At 48.3% G+C, this 24,439-nt stretch overlaps 1 protein-coding gene across 1 annotated transcript in view; it reads right to left on the bottom strand.

The window, feature by feature from the left end:
• Positions 1-24,439, bottom strand: part of CCDC134 (coiled-coil domain containing 134) — a 74,085-nt gene that overhangs the window by 10,398 nt on the left and 39,248 nt on the right. Inside the window, exons 2-4 of the mRNA XM_075321883.1 lie at positions 17,971-18,081; positions 6,328-6,449; positions 659-743 (exon numbers count right to left, since the gene is read on the bottom strand). Of these exons, the coding sequence (XP_075177998.1) occupies positions 659-743; positions 6,328-6,449; positions 17,971-18,076 (313 nt within the window). The 5' untranslated portion in view covers positions 18,077-18,081. The remainder of the gene's footprint in view (positions 1-658; positions 744-6,327; positions 6,450-17,970; positions 18,082-24,439) is intronic.

Genomic DNA, 24,439 nt, shown 5'->3' with positions numbered 1-24,439 from the left:
GACAGTCAGTGAGTGAGACAGTCAGTCAGTCAGTGAGTCAGTGAGTGAGACAGTCAGTCAGTGAGTGACAGTCAGTCAGTCAATATGACATATACACATATCACATACACACAGTAAAACATAACACAGTATGTTATCCGCATAAGATTTAAATAAAGTTTTATCAAACTGAAACAACAAGAATTATCCAAAACAAAAAGCAGCTTTATTTACAACAGGACATACGAAAAGAAGACTGCATGTAAAATGCAAGTAATTTAATAACCTAATTTAGTTAATTGGTGAAAAAGTTCTACATTTGCAACATCAAAATCTCATCAAATGCTGATTGTGGGAACTTGTTGGACTTCACAGTGGGATCAATGTGATGTAATAAAAATATAAGCTTACATCTTCTGTGAGTGTATGAATGTGCTGAGCGGAGAATGAAGCTGCTCCAGCTGCACCTCAATGACTGAAAGCCAGAGGAATAAAGCCGTGGCTTTCAGTACAGCGGCATTATTGTGACATGACAAGCTCCCTTTAGGAATATTTTACAATCAGTTGGACACTCACAAGAGTAAAAAAAAAAAAAACAAAAAAAAAAAACGTTCTCAGCTTCATATAATGAATGATATCTAATTGACAAATGAACCAATTGTCACCATGTATCTCTCACCATCTTTAATCTTCTCATCCACAGGGAATGGGCCATCAGGCTGGACTCCTGCCGCAATCAGAACAGCTCTAGAGTCCTCCAGCACCTGGAGAAGGAAATCGGACAATTGTGGACCTTACTGGTGCAGACAGTTACCTCATAGCTGGGATATGGTTAGTAAATAGATCACATGTTAGGACATTGCCTCTGATATCTAGTCCAGTCTTTACTATCCTCATTAACAGGCCAATACACAATGTCTGTAAAAATAAATTACACTATAAGGGTAAGTTCACACAGTGCGTTTTTCGCGGCGTTTTTGCGCAGTTTTCGGGTGCGTTTTTGCTCAGAAAACTGCATGACTTTGCTTCCCCAGCAAAGTCTATGAGTTTTCATTTTTGCTGTCTGCACACAGCGTTTTTTTCCAGCTGCGTTTTTGTGGTGCCACAAAAACGCAGCATGTCAATTATTCCCGCGTTTTTCACTGCGCTTTTCATCCATTGAGTGCAATGGGATGTTGAAAGACGCAATGAGAAACGCAAATAGCTGCGTTTTGGTGCGTTTCTAAGACCAAAAACGCAGCTATAAACGCAGGAGGTGGGTAGTAAAGTGACATGTACAGGAAAAGGATTCCTTCTGTCAGTAAATACAGAAGCGTGAATCCTCCCGGTACCGTCACCGCCGCTTCCACCTCCGGTCCTGTGCATGTATGCTGCCGTGCGGCGCCATGTTCGGGCGGGAGGTGGAAGCGGCTGCGAAAACAAAAGTGAACAGTAGAAAAAAAAAATTCATACTCACCTGTCTGCAGACTCCCGGTGCCATGCCCGCTCCCAGCTGCTCTCCCGGTATCGCCGCTCCAGCTGTGTGCAGACGGCCGGGACACCTTTGATGGATGCAGGACCTGGCGATGGATCACCTGATGCAGTCACCTGACGCATCAGCTGATCGTAAGTATCGCGGTGACGCGGGCGCCCGGCCGGTTTAACCTATCAGCGGATGCGTCAGGAGACTTCATCCCTGATTACCGGCAGCTGCTGCAGCGATCGGACGGGATCAGACTCCTCCAATCGCTCCAGGAGCTGCCGGTAATCCGCACATAAGTGAGTATTTTTTTTTTTTTGCACCGATGCATCAGCTGATTGTATAAACGGCTTTTATACAATCAGCTGATGTGTGATGTGCTTCAGCCCCTAGAACCTGACACATCATCTGATCGCTTTGCCTTCCAGCAAACCGGATCAGATGATATTGGATCTGGATTGGACGGCGCGGGACCGTTGACCCAGGATTACTGCGGAGGGGGGTTCTTTATTTCAATAAAGATGGAGTCACTAATTGTGTTGTGTTTTATTTCTAATAAAAATATTTTTCTGTGTGTTGTGGTTTTTTTTTTTTATCTTTACTAGAAATTCATTGTGACCATGTCTAATATTGGCGTGACACCATGAATTTCGGGCTTAGGGCCAGCTGATAATATACAGCTAGCCCTAACCCCATTATTACCCAGCGAGCCACCCGGCATCAGGGCAGCTGGAAGAGTTGAATACAGCGCCAGAAGATGGCGCTTCTATGAAAGCGCCATTTTCTGGGGTGGCTGCGGGACTGCAATTCACAGCGGGGGTGCCCAGAAAGCATGGGCACCCTGCACTGTGGATTCCAATCCCCAGCTGCCTAGTTGTACCCGGCTGGACTCAAAAATTGGGCGAAGCCCACGTCATTTTTTTTTTTTTTAAATTATTTCATGAAATTCATGAAATAATTAAAAAAAAAAAAGGCTTCTCTATATTTTTGGTTCCCAGCCGGGTACAAATAGGCAGCTGGGGTTGGGGGCAGCTTGTACCTGCCTGCTGTACCCGGCTAGCATACAAAAATATGGCGAAGCCCACGTCATTTTTTTGGGGGGCAAAAAACTCCTGCATTCAGTCCTGGATGGAGGATGCTGAGCCTTGTAGTTCTGCAGCTGCTGTCTGCTCTCCTGTATACAGTATACAGTCCTGGATGGAGCATGCTGACCCTTGTAGTTCTGCTCCCTCTGCCTCTCCCTCCAGCATACAGTCCTGTATGGAGCATGCTGAGCCTTGTAGTTCTGCAGCTGTCTGCTCTATTGCATACACTAGTGGAGAATGAAGAACATATTGAAGAAGGAAATGACATCAGACCTTTTTTTTTTTTTTTTCAACAATCTTTAATGGCATTGTTCACTGATAAAAAACGCATAAAGACGCAGTGAGCAAAAACGCAGCAAAACACCGCACCAAAATCACGGTAAAACGCGTGCGTTTTTTGCCGCGTTTTTTTGCCGCGGGTGCGTTTTTGTGAGGTTTTTGCCGCAAAAAACGCACAAAAACGCAGCGTCAAAAAAACGCAGTGTGTGAACCTAGCCTAATGCTTGAAAGTGACCATTGTTTTTTTTTTCTTTTATTATCTTAAAGCGTAACTGTTATTTTAATTTTTATTTCATAAATCAATAATACAAATAAAAATAAGCAACTATGTAATATCTCTTATCAGACAAATCTGCTTCTTTCTCCACCAGAATTGATCAGTCATTATCAAAATTCTTAATTCTGAGGTAAAATCTGTATTCAGTGAAGACTTTCCCATTAGTGAGAGAGGAGATGGCAGCTGTTACTAATGAGATTCTATGATGACAGGAGGGAACACCTAGAGGCAAAGGCAGGGACTAGAGGTAGAGGGAGGGGCTAGAGGCAGATTCAGGAGCTAGAGGTAGGGGCAGGGGCTAGAGGCAGAGGGAAGAGCTAGAGGCAGAGGGAAGAGCTAGAGGCAGAGGGAAGAGCTAGAGGCAGAGGGAAGAGCTAGAGGCAGAGGGACGAGCTAGAGGCAGAGGGAAGAGCTAGAGGCAGAGGGAAGAGCTAGAGGCAGAAGGAAGAGCTAGAGGCAGAAGGAAGAGCTAGAGGCAGAGGGAGCAGCTAGATGCAAAATGAGGAGCTAAAAGCAAAAGGAGGTGCTAGAGGCAGAGGGAAGAGCTAGAGGCAGGGGGAAGAGCTAAAGGCAGAGGAAAGAGCTAGAGGCAGAGGGAGCAGCTAGATGCAAAAGGAGGAGCTAAAAGCAAAAGGAATTGCTAGAGGCACAGGGAGCAGCTAAAGGCAGGAACTAGAGGTAGCAGGAGGGGCTAGAGGCAGAGGGAAGAGCTTGATGCAACAGGAGGAGCTGAAAGCAAAAGGAGGATCTAGAGGCAGGGGGAGGAGCTAGAGGCAGAGGGAGGAGCTAGAGGCAGTGCTCCATCTCCTCCTCCCTCTTCATTCTACATAGAATCTCATCAGTACCAACCTCCATCTCCTATCTCAGTAATGGGAAAGTCTTCACTTAATACAGATTTTACCTCAAAATTGAGAATTTTGATAATGAATGATCAAACCTAGCAGAGATAGAAGCAGATTTGGCTGATAAGATATATTACACAGTTGATCCCACTATGTCCAGAAGCACCATATATCTACTGATATAGTGGTAATCTGTAGGTAAATAGTGATAAAATCTTGTTTGACTGCCTTAAGCGGGCTTTACACGCTTCGATATCGGTACCGATATCGCTAGTGTGGGTACCCTCCCCCATCTGTTGTGCGACACGGGCAAATCGCTGCCTGTGCCGCACAACATCGCCCAGACCCGTCACACGTACTTACCTGCCCGGCGACGTCGCTGTGACCGGCTAAGCGGGCGGTTCGTTCAGCATCACAGCGACATCACAGCTGCATCACGGAACCGCCGCCCAATAGAAGTGGAGGGGCGGAGATGAGCGGGACGTAACATCCCACCCAACTCCTTCCTTCCGCATAGCGGCCGGGAGGCAGGTAAGGAGAGGTTCCTTGTTCCTGCGGTGTCACACGGAGCAATGTGTGCTGCCGCAGGAACGAGGAACAACTTCGTTACTGCTGCAGTAACGATATTTGAGAATGGACCCCCATGTCACCGATGAGCAATTTTGCACGTTTTTGCGACGATGCAAAATCGCTCATAGGTGTCACACGCAACGGCATCGCTAATGCGGCCGGATGTGCGTCACCAATTCCATGACCGCCAACGACTTCGCATTAGCGATGTCGTAGCGTGTAAAGCCCCCTTAACTGTAGCAGCAGCTACAGGGAGAAAATTAAAGTTTTATTCTCCGTGCAGCCACTTACTTCAGTCAAACTGGAGTGAAAATGCCAAAAGTTTAGGTCCAGCTCCGAATTGCGATTTTGCAATTCTGGTGTGAAAGCTTTGATGAATCAGACCCTAAAAAGTGCTTTACACGCTGCGACATTGCTAACGATATATCGTCGGGGTCACGTCATTAGTGACGCACATCCGGCGCCGTTAGCGACATCGCAGCGTGTGACACCAAGGAGCGACGATCAACGAGCGCAAAAACGTGAAAAATCATTGCTCGTTGACACGTTGCTCCTTTCCCAAATATTGTTGCTGCTGCAGGTACGATGTTGTTCGTCGTTCCTGCGGCAGCACACATCGCTATGTGTGACACCGCAGGAACGACGAACATCTCCTTACCTACGTCCACCGGCAATGAGGAAGGAAGGAGTTGGGCGGCATGTTCCGGCTGCTCATCTCCGCCCCTCCTCTGCTATTGGACGGCTGCCGTGTGACGTCGCTGTGACGGCTTAGAAAGGAGGCGGTTCGCTGGCCAGAGCGTCGCAGGGAAGGTAAGGTGTTAGCAATGTTGTGCGCCACGGGCAGCGATTTTCCCGTGTCGCACAACCGACGGGGGCGGGTTTGCTCGCTAGCATGTAAAGTACCCTTTAGTCTATTTGCGAACAGCTGTTAACAGAAATGTATTTTTTTCATCTTTTGTACATGAATAACTGACTGTAGGAGTGTATTTACACCACCCAAATTTGCAGCATTAAAGACGGTCGATGGGTAAATATTTACCAATCGACAGTCGTTTAACAGTTGGTTTATACAGCCACCCACACCAGATGTGCACTGAGTGATCTGTTAGGCTATGTGCGCACGTTGCGTACTAGCCCTGCAGAAATTTCTGCAGCGATCTGAAGAGCACATGTGCGCTTTAGATCGCTGCAGAAATGTCCGTAGTGAGCGCCGATTCCATGCGCTCTGCCTGCAGCTACTGCCATAGACAGAGCAGGAGCTGCCGGCAAAGCGCAGGAAAGAAGTGACATGTCACTTCTTTTTACGCAGCGCTTCGGCAGTAGCCGAAGCGCTGCGCTCTTAAACGCCACGTGCGCACGGCCCCTGCACAATCTCCATAGACTGTGCAGGGGACGCAGGACGCATGCAGTTACGCTGCGCTACAAAGCGCAGCGTAACTGCATGCATTTACGCAACGTGCGCACATAGCCTAATACGCTGTGTAGTGAATAGGCTGTGACTATTCTTGGCAGCACGGGTCTTGTTTATATAGGACGATGTGCTGTCGAGAACAACGATCTCGTGTGCAACACAAAAGATCATTTCACCCAATAAATTAATTAGACTTTTGCTTATTTATTGGGTGATTGACAGCCTGTTTACACTGCATGATTACCATGTAAAGATCACTCGTTGATTGCTCGTTCACAATAATCCTGTAGCGTACATGCACTTTAAGACATAGGACAGTCTGTGCAGCAGAATATGAAGAAAAAAGAGATTTTATACCATCAGGATGCCCTCACAATTAGCGATAGCATGGTGCATGTATTCAATGGTGTGGAAAAAAATCTCACCTTGAAAAGACCCTTTAGCATAATGTCAATAATCTTGTACTGCTGGTTGACATCATTTAGTTCAATGAGGTTATTGAGGGCATTGATCTGATCCTTCCTCTTCACCTCAAAAAGCTTCTTATCTACAATCTGTCAAGGCCTAAATAGCAGGCATAAACTTTACAGAAAACAATCAATCAGAACATTCAGTACAGTCTGTAAAAATAAACCTTCATGTATTTTTCTTATATGTTAAAGGGATCCTGTCTCCTAACTCAAGCTGCCTAAATCGTGGGCGGCACGATTCTCTGAAACGCTATTAAGAAAGAATATAGTGAGAAGATGCAGTTGGGGGCGAAATTAGTCCTTCTCCGAACACAGCTGATTTCTCCAGCGCTGCTACCAATGATTGACAGGTCTCTCCCACAGCAAGAGATCTGTCAATCACCCAGACAAGGTGCAGGTCTTGGGACAGATAGCTAGCTGTGAATGTTCTGCTTGCAAATAAATAGTAAGCTAGAAATACATAAATACATAGCAAGGGTCCGGACAATCTGTCCTATAAATCTTGATTTGCAAACATTTGTTTAGCCAAAAGTGCAAAGAGCAGAATGAAAGATAAACTTACAATTGTTTGGACCAGCAAATTAATCTGTCCCTGCGGATTAGGTGTCATGGATCAGGTGACAGATCCACTTTAAAGGGAACTAGCCATCAGGATTTTCTTATATAAAGTAAAGCCAGTGCTATAGTGGCGCTAGGATGCTGAATGTAAGCATAGCTTTTGTTCAGAGATTGGAGGTTTTATCTCAGAATTATGTGTAAGTAAAGTTCCATCAATGCACTGCTATTTGATTGACAGGTGCAACAGGAAGGACGTGAATATGGGGGTCGGGTCTTGCTTCCCGCTCCTGTCTGTCTGCCTGTGATGGAATTAATGTCTTTGATCGTAACAGGGGGAGAAAGGCCAGGCAGGCAGACAGGGCGGGAATAGATAGGAAGACCCGACCCCGATATTATCTTCCTGTTGCACCTGTCAATCAAATAGCAGTACATTGCTAGAACTTTACTCGAACATATTTATGAAATAAAACATTCAATCTCGGAACAGAAAGTAAGCTTACATTCAGCATCCTAGTATCAGTATAGCACTGGCTTTACTTTATATCTGAAAATCCTGCTGGTTGGTTCCCTTTAAGGCTTATTCACATCACATTTATTTTTTTGTCTGTTTAAAGAGAATCTGTCACCAGGTTTTTGCCACCTAATCTGAGAGCAGCATAATGTACAGACAGAGAAACTGATTCCAGCAATATGTCACTTACCGGGCTGCTTAGTGTAGTTTTTATAAAATCACTGTTTAATCAGCAGGAGATTATCATTAGAGGACGACTTGGTGTGATGCCAGGTAGTCCAGCATATTCATGAGCTCTGTATAACTGCTAGATCTGCAGCAGAGAAAACATTGATTTTATCAAAATGACAGCAAACAGCTCAGTAAGTGACACATCGCTGGAATCAGGGTCTCTGTCTATACATAATGCTGCTCTCAGATGGGGAGCAAAAACCTGGTGACAGATTCCCTTTAAGGAACACAACAGAAAGAGCCCCTGATACTGTATTTTCCTAAGGCCACGTGCACATTTTGAGTATTTGGTGACTTTTTACCTCAGTATTTTTGTAGCCAAAACCAGGAGTGGGTGATAAATGCAGAATTAGTGCCTGTGTTTCTATTATACTTCTCTGATTGTTCCACTTTTGGCTACAAATACGGAGGTAAATAACTCACCAAATACTGAACGTGTGAAAGCGGCCTTCTTCAGGGGCTGTGATGGATGCTGGACAGTGGCAGCTGTTAATCGTAGGCTATGAAGAGCAGACCAGGCCATATCACGTACACCATACAGCGTTATCCATTAGATATAGATTTCCATATTAATAAAAAAATATAAGTATACAGCACAATTTTACTGGTCTCTGCTCGATGAAACAACAGTCTATATCCTATTCCAAATGTTGTTTTTTGCAGTTAAAGACTAATTCAGACGTAAGTATTTTTCATGTACACAAAAAAATGGTAACCACCACTGTTTTGGATCCATGTCATCAGGGTTTTCACATCTGGGTAAATAAATGACAAAGCTTTCCCTATACTGTGTAATGTTAAATATGTACAGTCCATGGATTCCTCCCTTATACCATCCATGTGGTGTACGTGTTTATTATGGACCCATAGAGTTGTATGGTCACTTTTCATCTATACTTCCGGGAAAAAAAATATGGACATGTCTCCACGAGTTTTGCATGGACACGTGGTCTGCAAAAAACAAAGACAAGTGAATAGTCCCATAGACTATAATGGGACACATCATCTCTGTGAAAAACACAAAACACATAGATGCAGCACGGATGCCTGAATGAAGCCTAATGACGCACACGCTTTTGGCCATTAAATAAGACTAAAGGGTACTTTACACACTGCGACCTCGCTAGCAATCTCGTTAGCGATGTGACATTCTAGATCGCAAGTGCGATCTTTTGAGTTCGCACATAGGTTATTTTACGCATGTGTGATCTGAAAAGATCGCACTTGCGATGTAAAATTTCACATCGCTAACGAGATCGCTATCGAGGTTGCAGCGTGTAAAGTACCCTTAAGGCTACATGGCGGTCATGGCCGCAACACATCATGCATAGTTGATAGTTCGCTGCTATATTGCAGTGCAATGCAAGTGAATGGAGTCATATTGCGACCCCAAAAATCAAGCTGCAAAACAAAAAAAACAAAAAAAACAAATATTTATATATATATATATATATATATATATATATTATATATATATATATATATAAATATATACACATACACTAGAAGGTGGCCCGATTCTAACGCATCGGGTATTCTAGAATTTATGGTGTAGTTAATGTATGATTTTTATTTATATATATATATATATATATATATATATATATATATATATATATATATATATTGCGAGGTAGCGTCGTCGGCTGCGCTGCAGAAGACACGGGATCCAGGCACCAAGGTTCACAGCACACGGTTTATTCCAAAGAAAAAGTCCATAATAGTACATATGTGCCTTTCCGGCAGAGAACTCAGGGAGATGTGATCACTCCCTCACACCCGGCACACCTGCCCTTGTTCCTGAATCTATTTATCCCTCCCTTCAGCCTGTAGGGAAAACAGCATTAACCCTATAGTGGATTATCATGGAGTGAGCACAACCGGGGCGAGACATACCGGCCGTCATAGATAACCCCGGTCACAGTCTCACATACCCCCCCCCTCAGTTCAAGCGTGCGGGGTTGAACTCCTGCCATCAAACACGGGCCGCGGGACAAGGCATCGGCGTTGCCCTGCAACCTACCGGCCCGGTGTTCAACCGTAAACCGGAAGTTCTGCAGAGAAAGGAACCACCGGGTAACCCGGGCATTCCGTTCCTTGGCGGACCTCATCCAGACCAGTGGAGAGTGATCCGTCACCAAGCGAAACTGACGTCCCAGCAGGTAATAGCGTAGGGACTCCAAGGCCCACTTGATCGCCAGGCACTCCTTCTCCACTACGCTATAATTCCGCTCGGGAGGGGTGAGCTTCCTACTTAAGAAGGTGACGGGGTGTTCCACCCCCTGAACCACCTGAGACAGCACTGCCCCCAGGCCGACCTCCGAGGCGTCAGTCTGTACTATGAACTCTTTCCGGAAATCAGGGTTTACAAGAACGGGCTGTCCGCACAGGACCCCCTTCAGGGCCCGGAAGGAGTCCTCGGCCTGCGGAGTCCAGTGCACCATGACGGACTTCTTGCCTTTGAGAAGGTCCGTCAAGGGGGCTGATAGTCCCGCAAAATCTTTTACAAACCTCCTGTAGTACCCCACGATACCCAGGAAGGCCCTAACCTGCCTCGTGGTCAGGGGTCTAGGCCACTTCTGGATCGCCTCAACTTTGTTAATTTGGGGCTTAATCACTCCTTGGCCTATTACGTAGCCCAAGTAGCGGGCTTCCGTGAGTCCCAACGCACATTTCTTGGGATTGGCTGTCAATCCGGCTGTTCGAAGCGCGTCCACCACCGCTTGTACCTGTTCCAAGTGGGTCTGCCAATCGGAGCTGTAAATAATGATGTCATCAAGGTACGCTGATGCATACGCCTGGTGGGGTTCCAGCACTAAGTCCATCAACCTCTGGAACGTGGCCGGAGCGCCATGTAACCCAAAAGGCAAGACAACATAGTGGAAGAGACCCTCCGGCGTAACAAAAGCGGTTTTCTCCTTGGCGGACTCCGTTAGTGGCACCTGCCAGTACCCCTTGGTCAGGTCGAGCGTGGTAAAATATCGCGCCTGTCCCAGCCTATCAATCAGCTCATCCACCCGGGGCATGGGGTAGAGATCAAACTTGGATATTTCGTTCAATCTCCTAAAGTCATTGCAGAACCTTAAGGAGCCATCGGGTTTTGGTATTAGGACAATCGGACTAGCCCATTCACTCCGGGATTTTTCGATGACCCCCAGGCGTAACATTGACTTTACTTCCTCTGATATGGCTTGTCGTCGAGCCTCCGGTACCCGGTATAACTTCAGGCGTACCTTCAGGTGGGGCTCGGTGACAATATCATGTCGTATCAGACTGGTCCTACCGGGCAGCTCGGAGAAGACATCGGGGTTCTGCTGAACCAACCGTCTGGCCTCTCGCCTCTGTGTCTTGGTGAGGGCTTCTCCAATCCTTACTTCCGGTTCGTCCTCTCCGGAGGTCGCTGGAGCCGGATGTGAACGACCCGAAGAGGAGGGAGGTGGGGAAAAAACAGCCATCAGGTTTTCCCGTTCCTGCCAAGGTTTTAATAGGTTGACATGGTATATTTGTTCAGGTTTCCGCCTACCGGGCTGCAACACTTTATAGTTAACCACCCCGACTCTTTCCTTTATCTCGTAGGGGCCTTGCCACTGAGCCAGGAATTTACTCTCTGCCGTGGGAATCAATACCAACACCCGATCCCCAGGATTAAAGGTCCGCACGGTGGCTTGTCTATTGTAGCGGCTGCTTTGCGCGGCCTGAGCCTCCTGTAAATGCTCCTTCACAATTGGCATGACCGCGCTTATGCGGTTCTGCATACCCAAAATGTGTTCAATCACACTTTTATGGGGGGTGGGCTCCTGCTCCCAGGTTTCTTTTGCCAGGTCCAACAATCCCCGGGGATGTCGCCCGTATAACAATTCAAAAGGCGAAAACCCCGTGGATGCCTGTGGCACCTCTCGTATGGCAAACATCAAATAGGGAAGCATCATATCCCAGTCTTTCCCGTCTTTGGAAATCACCCTTTTGAGCATGGTTTTCAGGGTTTTATTGAATCGTTCCACTAAACCATCCGTCTGAGGATGATACACAGACGTACGCAACTGCTTGATCTGGAGTAGCCGGCATAGCTCTTTGGTCACTTTAGACATGAATGGGGTCCCCTGATCCGTAAGGATCTCCTTGGGCAACCCCACCCGGCAGAACACAGCAAACAACTCCCGAGCTATAAGCTTGGCTGCAGTATGTCTGAGAGGTATCGCCTCTGGATACCGGGTGGCATAGTCAACGATCACTAGGATATGCTGGTGCCCTCGAGCAGACTTTACGAGGGGCCCCACCAGATCCATCCCTATCCGTTCAAAAGGGACTTCTATAATGGGTAACGGTACCAACGGACTGCGAAAGTGGGTCAGGGGTGCGGTAAGCTGACACTCCGGGCAGGTTTCGCAGAACCGTTTTACCTCCCCAAAGACCCCGGGCCAATAGAACCTTTGCAATATTCGCTCCTGCGTTTTCTTGACCCCTAGGTGACCACTCATCAGGTGTTTATGAGCCAAGTCGAGGACCCGCCGGCGATACGGCTGGGGCACCACCAACTGCTCTACCCCTACGCCCCGTATTTCATCTACCCGGTAGAGTAAATCCTGCTTAAGAGCGAAATGGGGGTACCTTACCTGGGCACCAGGCAGCTGTGCCACCCCGTCAACTACTGTCACCCGACTCCGGGCATGTATTAATGTAGGGTCCTGGAGTTGGGCTGTCCCAAACGTATCCGGGGACGCCTCCAACTCCGGGATGGGCTCGACCGTCTCAGCCTCTCCTGCCAATACCTCTAGGGGCGACCTATCAGGTTCACATCCTGTCCCTATCATGGGGACCCCTACGGCAGGCGTCCCGGATTCAGGATTGTAGGGCTCAGGTCCCGGACTGACCAATATCTGAGGGGACTTAGGAGGTCCCTTCCATAAAGTCCAAAAATAGGGCAGATCCCTTCCTAGGATCACATCATAGGGAAGAGTATTAATAAGTCCCACCTCATGTTGCACCTGACCGCAAGGTGCTGTGATGGTGACTATCCCCGTGGGATAGTCTCGGCGGTCCCCATGTATGCAAACCACCCCCACGGTACGTCCGGTGGCCTTTACTTTAGCCCTTAGGGTTGATCGCACAAGGGTCACTAAGCTTCCGGAATCCAACAAGCCTGTAACCGGACATCCATTCACCTGAATGTGGCACAAGTGGGGCTCAGTCTCTGGGTAGACCAGGTCAGCGGTACACACCACCTGAGCATACATTAAACCCCGCCGGGTAACCCCACAATCCATGGGCTCCGTGGTGAGTGGACACTGGGCTTCCATATGTCCCACCCGCTGGCACCGCCAACATCTAATAGGGAAGGACACCCCCTTGACGAGTTGTCGTTTAGGGTACATAGTTTTCCGGACCTCAGGGACGGAGGGTGCGGCTTCAGACGGGACGGTAGCGGACTCCCTCACCGGTGTCAGCGGTGGGTCCTTGGCCCTAGGCTTGGAGGGGCCGGACCGACGGGCGGTACGCAAAGTCTCAGTGTCCCGTATCAAGTCCTGCGTAGCCACATGCCGCTCTACCAGGGACACTAATTGGTCCAGGGTACTCGGGTCACCCTGTCCGACCCACCGTTGAACGGTGACGGGTAAAGTGCGCACAAAACGATCCACTACTACCCTTTCCACCATTTGCGCCGGGCTCAGAGTGTCAGGCTGCAACCACTTTTTTACAAGATGCAACAAGTCATAGGCCTGGGAGCGTACGGGTTTGGCTTCCTCATAGAACCACTGATTTACCCGCTGAGCCCGTACATAGGTATTCACCCCCAACCGAGCCAGTATTTCGGCTTTCAGGGTCACATAGTCAATGGCGTCCTCGGTACAGAGGTCCAGGTATGCTTTTTGGGGTTCCCCCGTCAGATAAGGTGACAATACCTCAGCCCACTGCGGGGTCGGCAGCTTTTCCCGCTCGGCCACCCGTTCAAACACCGCCAGGAACGCTTCCACATCATCACCCGGGGTCATCTTTTGCAACGCTTGTCTCACCGCTTTCCGGACGCTGCCGTCGTCACCCGGTCCCTGGGTTGTTGCTGCCGGTCCGGCACGGATCGACTTGGCCAGGAGAACCATCTGTTCTTGGTGCCTTTTTTCCTGCAATTGCAAGGCTTGCTGCTGACGTGCATTGGCCTGATCCATCTGTTCTTGGAATTTTTTTTCCTGCACTTGCAAGGATTGGAGCAGGTGTGCATTGGTTTGTAGCTGCTGTGCATTAGCCTGTTGCTGCTGTGCATTAGCCTGAGCCAAATGCTTTATTATCTCCTCCATGGCGTCGCCGGGTTTGGGCTGTAGTATAGCCGCTCGAATCCAGGACATGCGCAGCTGGGTCACCAGGGATGAATGCTACACCTCACCGGCTGTCATGCCCGCCGATTCTCCACCATATGCGAGGTAGCGTCGTCGGCTGCGCTGCAGAAGACACGGGATCCAGGCACCAAGGTTCACAGCACACGGTTTATTCCAAAGAAAAAGTCCATAATAGTACATATGTGCCTTTCCGGCAGAGAACTCAGGGAGATGTGATCACTCCCTCACACCCGGCACACCTGCCCTTGTTCCTGAATCTATTTATCCCTCCCTTCAGCCTGTAGGGAAAACAGCATTAACCCTATAGTGGATTATCATGGAGTGAGCACAACCGGGGCGAGATATACCGGCCGTCATAGATAACCCCGGTCACAGTCTCACAATATATATATATATATATATATATATATATACACACACACATACACACACACACAGTTAGGTCCAGAAATATTTGGACAGTGACACAATTTTCGGCTTTGCATGCCACCACAATGGATTTGACATGAAACCTCTACAACAGAATTCAAGTCCAGATTGTAACGTTTAATTTGAAGGTTTGAACAAAAATATCTGATAGAAATTGTAGGAATTGTACACATTTCTTTACAAACACTCCACATTTTAGGAGGTCAAAAGTAATTGGACAAATAAACCAAACCCAAACAAAATATTTTTATTTTCAATATTTTGTTGCGAATCCTTTGGAGGCAATCACTGCCTTAAGTCTGGAACCCATAGACATCACCAAACGCTGGGTTTCCTCCTTCTTAATGCTTTGCCAGGCCTTTACAGCCGCAGCCTTCAGGTCTTGCTTGTTTGTGGGTCTTTCCGTCTTAAGTCTGGATTTGAGCAAGTGAAATGCATGCTCAATTGGGTTAAGATCTGGTGATTGACTTGGCCATTGCAGAATGTTCCAGTTTTTTGCACTCATGAACTCCTGGGTAGCTTTGGCTGTATGCTTGGGGTCATTGTCCATCTGTACTATGAAGCGCCGTCCGATCAACTTTGCGGCATTTGGCTGAATCTGGGCTGAAAGTATATCCCTGTACACTTCAGAATTCATCCGGCTACTCTTGTCTGCTGTTATGTCATCAATAAACATAAGTGACCCAGTGCCATTGAAAGCCATGCATGCCCATGCCATCACGTTGCCTCCACCATGTTTTACAGAGGATGTGGTGTGCCTTGGATCATGTGCCGTTCCCTTTCTTCTCCAAACTTTTTTCTTCCCATCATTCTGGTACAGGTTGATCTTTGTCTCATCTGTCCATAGAATACTTTTCCAGAACTGAGCTGGCTTCATGAGGTGTTTTTCAGCAAATTTAACTCTGGCCTGTCTATTTTTGGAATTGATGAATGGTTTGCATCTAGATGTGAACCCTTTGTATTTACTTTCATGGAGTCTTCTCTTTACTGTTGACTTAGAGACAGATACACCTACTTCACTGAGAGTGTTCTGGACTTCAGTTGATGTTGTGAACGGGTTCTTCTTCACCAAAGAAAGTATGCGGCGATCATCCACCACTGTTGTCATCCGTGGACGCCCAGGCCTTTTTGAGTTCCCAAGCTCACCAGTCAATTCCTTTTTTCTCAGAATGTACCCGACTATTGATTTTGCTACTCCAAGCATGTCTGCTATCTCTTTGATGGATTTTTTCTTTTTTTTCAGCCTCAGGATGTTCTGCTTCACCTCAATTGAGAGTTCCTTAGACCGCATGTTGTCTGGTCACAGCAACAGCTTCCAAATGCAAAACCACACACCTGTAATCAACCCCAGACCTTTTAACTACTTCATTGATTACAGGTTAACGAGGGAGACGCCTTCAGAGTTAATTGCAGATAGATTTAATAGAGTCCCTTGTCCAATTACTTTTGGTCCCTTGAAAAAGAAGAGGCTATGCATTACAGAGCTATGATTCCTAAACCCTTTCTCCGATTTGGATGTGAAAACTCTCATATTGCAGCTGGGAGTGTGCACTTTCAGCCCATATTATATATATAATTGTATTTCTGAACATGTTTTTGTAAACAGCTAAAATAACAAAACGTGTGTCACTGTCCAAATATTTCTGGCCCTGACTGTATATATTATTATTATTATTATTATTATTATTTATTATTATAGCGCCATTTATTCCATGGCGCTTTACAAGTGAGAGAGGGTATACGTACAACAATCATTAACAGTACAAAACAGACTGGTATAGGAGGAGAGAGGACCCTGCCCGCGAGGGCTCACAGTCTACAGGGAATGTATATATGTATATATATGTTGTTGTGTGTAGTTGCCAAGTGTTTGTGTAGGGCACTGTAGATGCTCTGGGTGTTGTCTGGGTGGGGGGGTGTGAGAGCAGTGTTGTTTGTGTGTTGCGTTGTGTGTGTTGCGTTGTTTGTGGAGCGCTGCAGCGTTGTGTGTGTGTGTGGTGCTGTGTGTGTTGCGTTGTTACTGTGTGTGTTGCGCGGTTTGTGTGGGTGTGGCTGTGGGGTGCCTGTGTGTGTTTTGGGTGGAGGTATGTTTTGTGCAATGTGTGTGTGTTGCGCGGTATGTGCGTATATTTGTGTATGCCGCGGTGTTTATGTGTTGGGTGTTGTGTGTGTGTGGGTGTCTGTGTAGGGCGGTGTTTGTGGTTCCCAGTGTGTGTGTGGTGTGTTGTGCGGTGCGCGTGTGGCGGTGTGTGTGTGTTTTGGGGGGAGGTGTGCACCCCCATCCTGCTCCTTCCCCCATTCTGCGCACCCCCCATCGTGCTCCTTCCGCCATGCTGCACACCCCCCATCGTGCTCCATCCCCCATGCTGCACACCCCCATCGTGCTCCATCCCCCATGCTGCGCACCCCCATCGTGCTCCGTCCCCCATGCTGCGCACCCCCCATCGTGCTCCATCCCCCATGCTTCGCACCCCCCATCGTGCTCCATCCCCCATGCTATGCACCCCCCATCGTGCTCCATCTCCCATGCTGCGCACCCCCCATCGTGCTCCATCTCCCATGCTGCACACCCCCCATCGTGCTCCATCTCCCATGCTGCACACCCCCCATCGTGCTCCATCCCCCATGCTATAATAGTCCTCCTATTATACTCAGAGAGGAGTATAATAGGAGGACTAGAATAGGAGGAGTAGTCCCGGGGAAAGAGGAGTATAATGGGAGGAGTGGTCTTGTGGAAAGAGGAGTATAATGGGAGTAGTAGTTCTGGGGGGAGGTGTATAGGTGCCCAACGTGTGCCGGGGCGGGGCCGAGCGGGCTAAGGTGGGCCAGAGGTGGGGCTCACATAAAACTGGCCATTTTGTGTGCTAAGTATCTCAATTTTTACATATTTTTCATAGCAGTAATGCATGTCTATATTCCCATATTCATTGTTCCACATATCTTAGCACTGTAGAGTGCAGCTGTCTCCCTTTTGTTACTATGTACAGGTGAAATTCAAAACAGAAAAAGAAAAGTTATTCAAAAACCTTTACCATATGGTGTAATACTAATTTCCTATAGTGTGTTGTATCTCATTTTATCACCCTCCCATCAAGGAAAAATTGAAAAATTGACTTCCCGAATAATTGACAGATGTATTTTAGAAGCTGGATACACTATGTCACTTTTGGCTATTAGATCTCAGATTGGCCTCATCTCATTATCCAGTTCTTGAGCGCTGCCTCTTAATTGCTAATAATTTTATTACCAAGAAGATATTTCATACGTTGACTGCCAAGAACAAATCTTTGCCAAAAATATGTTTTTCTTTTCATATGAAGTGTGAATCCCTAAGGGAGTATTATTACTGTAATATTGATTTTGTCACATCTAAGAATTAACATATGGATCAAATTATTCTGGATGATGAAACCGAATGTTCTTGTGTTAGGCAGACGATATACTGATCCTACACCCTGGAGGTAAGAGTGATTAATGTACGGCAGCCCTCACTGCGCCATGAACACAAAAGCTGCCTCTGTAATAAGAAAAAAGGGATACAGATTTCAAAGGCCGTGTCTTTCTTCTGTTTGTTTGTCTCTGAGCAATTCCCCAAGGACAGCAGAACTAGCAGCAGAAAACCCAATACTTGGACCGGATCCATCATAGGCCCTGCAAGACAGTGGAAAACACAGACTGAGTGATCAGACAAAAGGATGATGAGCGATTGAGAAAAAATGAGAACACAAACGTAATATATAGGAGAATAACACCATCTGTCAATTATATGACTTGTAGCCTGTATTTTCCCCTCTGCAGGCTCCAGCTCCGATTTTCAGTTGTCTCTGAGCTGGGGGGTGGAGACCAGCTACTATTGAGTCTGTTATGAGCTGATGTTCAATGACTACCATGAACACAATTCACCAGAGTCGTAGGTAATAAAGTACCGACCGCAAGCCCTGAACTTAACACCACACTAGAAGTAGCCGGGCAGCATGCCTAAGAACCTAGATGCCTCAAACCCAGCCGGAGGACTATATAACCTACAAGGCAGAAAGTGAAAAGAAACTATCGTGCCTCAGACCAGATTTCACCAAAGAAAATAGGCAGCCTCCCACATGTACAGACTTTGAGCAAAGATGAAAAGACATACACAATAAGAGCAAGATGCAGCAAAGAGAGGCCACACTATACAAAATACAAAAAAGACAGGATAGGGAACTCTTGTGGTCGGCATAAAAAAACCCTATCAAGAGGGGGCGTGGCTAGACATGGCCGTGTAGAGACGTGCAGCTCCTGAGCTCCGCTGCAGAATTCCACGATCCACCGGCATCCCCACACCAAAATGGTGCGTACCGCTGCCAAGAAGGCCCGGTCCCGCTCTGTTGCCCGCCCGACGTCCCCACAGCCCACTATGGAGGCTTACCTCACCAATCCGGGGAGTGAAAAACCTGGGGCCTCCATGCGTCCTGCCCAGGGACCAGATTATCCGGCTGAATCCGACGTGGCGGCGAGCGGAACCCGGGCACCAGAGGAAACGGGAGGCACCCCAGCGCAGACCCGGAGGAATGGGACCGGAGCGATTGGGACCCCCATACCGGAGATGGAGAAGCTTGGCGCGGCGGCGGCGCCATTCCAAGATGGCCGCCGCAGCAGCTCCCCAACCAAGACGGACCGGGTAAGCAGGCCCCAGACCCTGCAGCTGCAGCAGCTGACAAGCGGCGGCCAGGTCGCACAAGAGGGAGGGGGAGGACGATGCTTGAAACACCAGTCGCCTCTGCCCCTGATGGAAAATCCGGAGTCACAGAAGGGAATAGCTGAAGTCTGTCCAGCCCCCCCCTCCACCCCAGACTACGATCCCAATAGGGGTGGAAACACAGAGCTCGGGGTCTCACAGAGAGCTGGGGACGCTTGCCCCCTACATATGGGAGAGGGGGATGGGGAGTCCCCCATGCAGAAAGAGGAGGCTGTCATGCAAGAAGTGTTGCAGAGGGAGGAGGCAGCATCAAGCTCCCCAGCCAGATGGTCCACTGGCTCATCATGGGCAGACAGTCCCCCCGCCAAGCACCCAGCCACACCTGAGAGGCATCCCACCCTGCTTCCAGAGGGCCCTGACACTCGAATGGTGCCTCACGCCCCAATCATGATCGCAACTCCGAGAGAGGGGAGACCACAAATATACAGGCCACAATCAAGCTTCCATACCTCCCATGTGGCCTTCTCGCCGACTGCAGGGGGTGAGGATAGGCCGGCCTCCCTGGCGGACCTCCGGGCATTCATGCAGGCGATACCTACCAAAAGTGACATCGCGGCTCTAGCAAACCAAGTTGTTGCGGAATGCAAACTGGAATTTGCCCAATTCAGAGCGGAACTCTCATCTCTAACAGATAGAGTGGATACGGTTTCCACGATACAAGAAAATAACTCTACCTCTATTCATGCCTTACAAGCTACAGTGGCAGAACACGCCAAACAATTGTTCTCCCTGCAGCAAAATATGGACGACCTAGAGAACCGCAATAGGAGAAATAATCTCCGTGTCAGAGGATTGCCAGAATCTATTGCTTCCGTGGATGTACCGTCGGTGCTCACCACAATTTTCAACAGGCTGCTCGGGCGCCCGCCAGGGGTCAGAATAGAGTTGGACAGAGCTCATAGAGCACTTCGCCCTTTCAATCCGGAGGACCCCCACCCAAGGGATGTTATCTGCCGGGTCCATTTCTACGCTCTCAAGGAGGCGATCCTACTGGCAAGCCGGAAAAAAGCTGACCTCTCCTATAATGGGACCCCTATTAGAATCTTACCGGACCTTTCTCGCCACACACTAGCTCAAAGAGCGGCCCTCAAACCTCTATTAGATGTTTTAAAGGATAAAGAGATCCAGTTCCGGTGGGGATTCCCTTTCTCCCTCTCGGTCCGCCAGGGCTCGAAGTACTTCACCCTCCGTACACCCGAGGACTTGCCCTCTTTTACGTCGGGCCTTGGCTTGCCGCCGATTCTCCTCCCCCAGTGGCCTAACACGCTGCTCCGCCCATGGGGTTTGGGGATGCGCACGGGTCCTCTTGAGAACCCCTCCACAAATCGGCAATCTGTGGGACTTCCGCGGAGAGAGGAGAGATTCCGGGGCAAGAGACGCCCACATCTGAGCCGCGGTAGTCCGGACCGCGCCTGAAGGAACCTCTCTAAGATATCTATAGTACATGATATTGATTTATATGGGATGCCGATGGTTTCGTACCATGCTAATGTTTTTTGCCTCACTATATTCATGCTCAATTGGAAAGGAGTTGTCTTTTGGTGATGTCTGACCAGATTCTCCCCCCAATAGGTTGGAAGCCCCTGCCCCGCCGGTGTGCGGCGGACATGCTCCTGTTGTTTGTATTAACTTGCTTAGTGTTAAGTGTGGAGGCTCTCCCTCTGCTTTTGTTTTGTTCCTCTGAATTGTCTTCCTTCCTCTTTTCTCTCCTTTTCCTAATCTTTTTTCTCTGTACTAGACCTCGCCATGGGGACCGTCCACCAAAACTGCAAACCTGCCACCCTTCCATTGCAGCACCCGGATTCCCTTCTAAATGGCAGACCTGAATATTGCATCCTTCAACGTGAAGGGTTTCAACACCCCAGAGAAACGGGCCCAGATCCTTTATCACCTGCACAAGCGTAAGGTACACCTGATCTGCCTCCAGGAGACGCACTTTAAAACTAACCACACCCCAAAGATTAAAAACAAATACTACACCACATGGTTTTTTGCCAACAATCCAGAGACACGCTCAAAGGGGGTGGCGATAGGGATACACAAATCACTCCCTCACCAAGTATTGGACGTTAAAATAGATGAGGCAGCACGTTATATTGTCTTATCATTATCTCTTAGTGGACAGGAATTTACTATAATTAATGCGTACGCACCTAATCAGAACCAAGACTGCTTTGTCGCCGGATTGGTACGTTCGGCCCTCCCTTTGGTTAGGGGCTCAGTGGTTCTCTGTGGGGACCTAAACATCACGCTCGATCCGGCTATGGATAACTCCAAGGGTCGGTCAAGCCTCTCCTATGCACTAATTAAACGAGTTAAAAAATCTTTATTACAGCTCCAACTGTATGATGCGTGGCGCATACAGCACCCCTCGGACAGGGATTACAGCTTTTACTCGCACCCGCAGGACTCGTACAGCCGCTTGGATTATATCCTGGTGCAGCACAATGTATTATCTTGGCTGTCCCATACCGGGATTGGAAACATCCTATGGTCGGATCACGCTCCAGTGTTCTGTTCCATGCATGTTCCTTCCATGGCAAAGACGGCAGGATCCTGGCGGCTTAACGAGTCACTGCTTTTGGATGAAGGCTGCACCTCAGACATTTGCACCTCTATCACAAATTTTGTGGGGGACCACGCATCAGACACCACTGCGCCTGTGTTTAAGTGGGAGGCCCTAAAATGTGTCCTTCGTGGGACTTTCATTAAACACGGCTCTCGAATTAAAAAAAGTAGGGCACAAGCCATTAAAGACGCTCTTCAAAAAGTCACAACACTTGAACTCCTCCATAAACGTGCTCTGGCGGCCTCGACACTCCAAGCACTTCTAAGAGCGAGGTTGGAGGTTAGGAAATTACTGGACTCCTCATATAGTCACATTATTCAATTGGGTAGGAGCAAATTCTACGAGTTCGGCGACAAACCAGGCAAAATGCTTGCCAACGCGTTACGTACCAAAAGGGCAACAAACCTGATTCCACATATTCAGGACCCATCGGGTGGCCTGGTTCATACTACCCCTGAGATTTCAAATGCCTTTCATAACTATTATTCTAGGTTGTACAATCTACCCCCTCCTAGGGTATCCCCCAACGCCTCAACAGATGCCCCCCCTTCCCCCTTTAAAAAACTGAATAGTGCCGTATTAGAAAATCTTGAGGCCCCGTTCACGATAGAAGAATTATTGCAGGTTATCCAGAGTGCTCCTGGCAATAAAAGTCCAGGTCCGGACGGGCTAACAGCAAAATTCTATAAATCCTTTTCGACCCTACTTGCGCCTCTGATGTTGGAGTCTTTTAATTCAATTTCAGACACCGCCCTCTTTCCAACAGACTCTACAGCGGCGCACATCACAGTCATTCCCAAAGTAGGCAAGGACCCGGGCGTTTGCGGTAGCTATAGGCCGATTTCCCTGCTCAATGTAGATATTAAGTGCTATGCTAAACTTATTGCCAACAGGCTCAATCCTCTCCTTCCGGATCTGATCCACCTAGACCAGGTTGGGTTTGTCCCGGGACGAGAGGCTAGAGACAATACCCTTAAAACTCTAGATATTATTCAATGTGCTCGCAACCGAGGGATACCATTGATGATCCTGTCCTTAGATGCCGAGAAGGCCTTCGACAGGGTTTCATGGGAGTCACTCGCCCAAACATTAAATCACCTGCAGCTAGGCCCAAACCTAATGGCTAAAATACTTGCACTGTACCACACCCCGTCGGCGCGTATAAAAATCAATGGCACCTTATCGGACACTGTCACCATACATAACGGGACGAGACAGGGATGCCCCTTATCCCCTCTTCTATACATCCTAGTGATGGAGCATCTCATGGCGGCCCTGCGAGCCAACCCAGACATCCAAGGGATCAAGATAGCGAACCATGAATATAAATGCTCGGCTTTCGCCGACGACCTCTTAGTTTATCTCACTAACCCGCTTGAGGCTCTCCCATCCCTGATGTCAGAGTTGGATAATTTTGGAAGATGGTCCAATTTCCGGATAAACCTCGACAAATCAGAGGCTTTGAATGTCTCCCTTCCTCCAAATCTAGTTTCTTGCCTACAATCCAAACACCCTTTTAAGTGGCCACAAAACAATAGTATCCGATATCTGGGTATCACCATTCCATCCGACCTGTCCAAACTGTTTTCACTTAACTTCCAACAATTTCTTATCAAATCAGAGAGGGATCTAGCCACCTGGCATCAGGGGGTGGTGTCCTGGTTTGGTAGGGTTGGCGCCCTCAAAATGACAGTACTGCCTCGCTTATTATACCTTCTGCAGACGGTACCCGTCCACATCCCCGCGTCATATTGGTACAAAATTCAACAACTATTTATCCAGTTTGTCTGGGCCAAGGGCCGACCCAGAATACGAGGTAGTGTTCTGACCAGACCAAAGGACGCGGGAGGGCTGGGACTGCCGGACTGCCGAAGGTATCACCTAGCAGTGGCCCATGCCCGTGTCCTGGACCTGTTGCATAATGAGGGGTCTAAACTATGGGTGCGTCTGGCCCATGATCTATGCTCTCTGTCGGCGCCAACTCTGCCTTGGACATGGCCACGGCTGAACCGTCGCAAACTGGTGGTGGGGTACAGTATCGAGCAGACTCTGCGCACCATACACGCCCCTGGTAGGAAATGCGATCTGATTCGTGCATATGGACCGCTGATGCCGGTGACCGATAGTCCGGATTTTCTTCCGGGCGCCTCTGTCACTCGCTTCCTGGAAGGAACTAAACGGACGCCTCTTCGGCTCATCCATATTGCCCCACAGGGTCGGACACTACCACTCTCTACGATTTTGGGGGAGAAACCCCAAAAACTACGCCACAATTTCGAATACGCCCAACTCCAGCATTTTATTACATCACTCACACAGACGCACGAGCTTGCACTCTCTCCATCCCCTTATGAGGCCATGTGTACAACAACGACTGCCCCGAATCACAACATTTCAGTTATATACAAATTGCTGGTCTCCGGGGGCTTGGATGATCTCCCCCCCTTTTGCGGAGCATGGGAGGGGGAGCTCAACCAAACATTCTCTAGAGAACAATGGGGGCGATGCTTCCACTTGTCACACAAGTCGGTGACTGCTACTAAGTCCCAGGAGACCAGTTATAAAGTTATATCACGATGGTATCGGGTCCCTTCCCTCCTGCATCGGTGGTGGCCTGAGACCCCAGACAATTGTTGGAGGTGCGGAAGCCAGGGGGGCACCATGACGCATATATGGTGGTCGTGCTTAGCCTTGCAGTCCTTTTG

Source organism: Anomaloglossus baeobatrachus, chromosome 8 (genome assembly GCF_048569485.1).
Source record: "Anomaloglossus baeobatrachus isolate aAnoBae1 chromosome 8, aAnoBae1.hap1, whole genome shotgun sequence".
NCBI lineage: Eukaryota > Metazoa > Chordata > Amphibia > Anura > Aromobatidae > Anomaloglossus > Anomaloglossus baeobatrachus.
The sequence above is the reverse complement of the archived record's forward strand: the minus strand, read 5'-3'. Positions and strand labels throughout refer to the sequence as shown.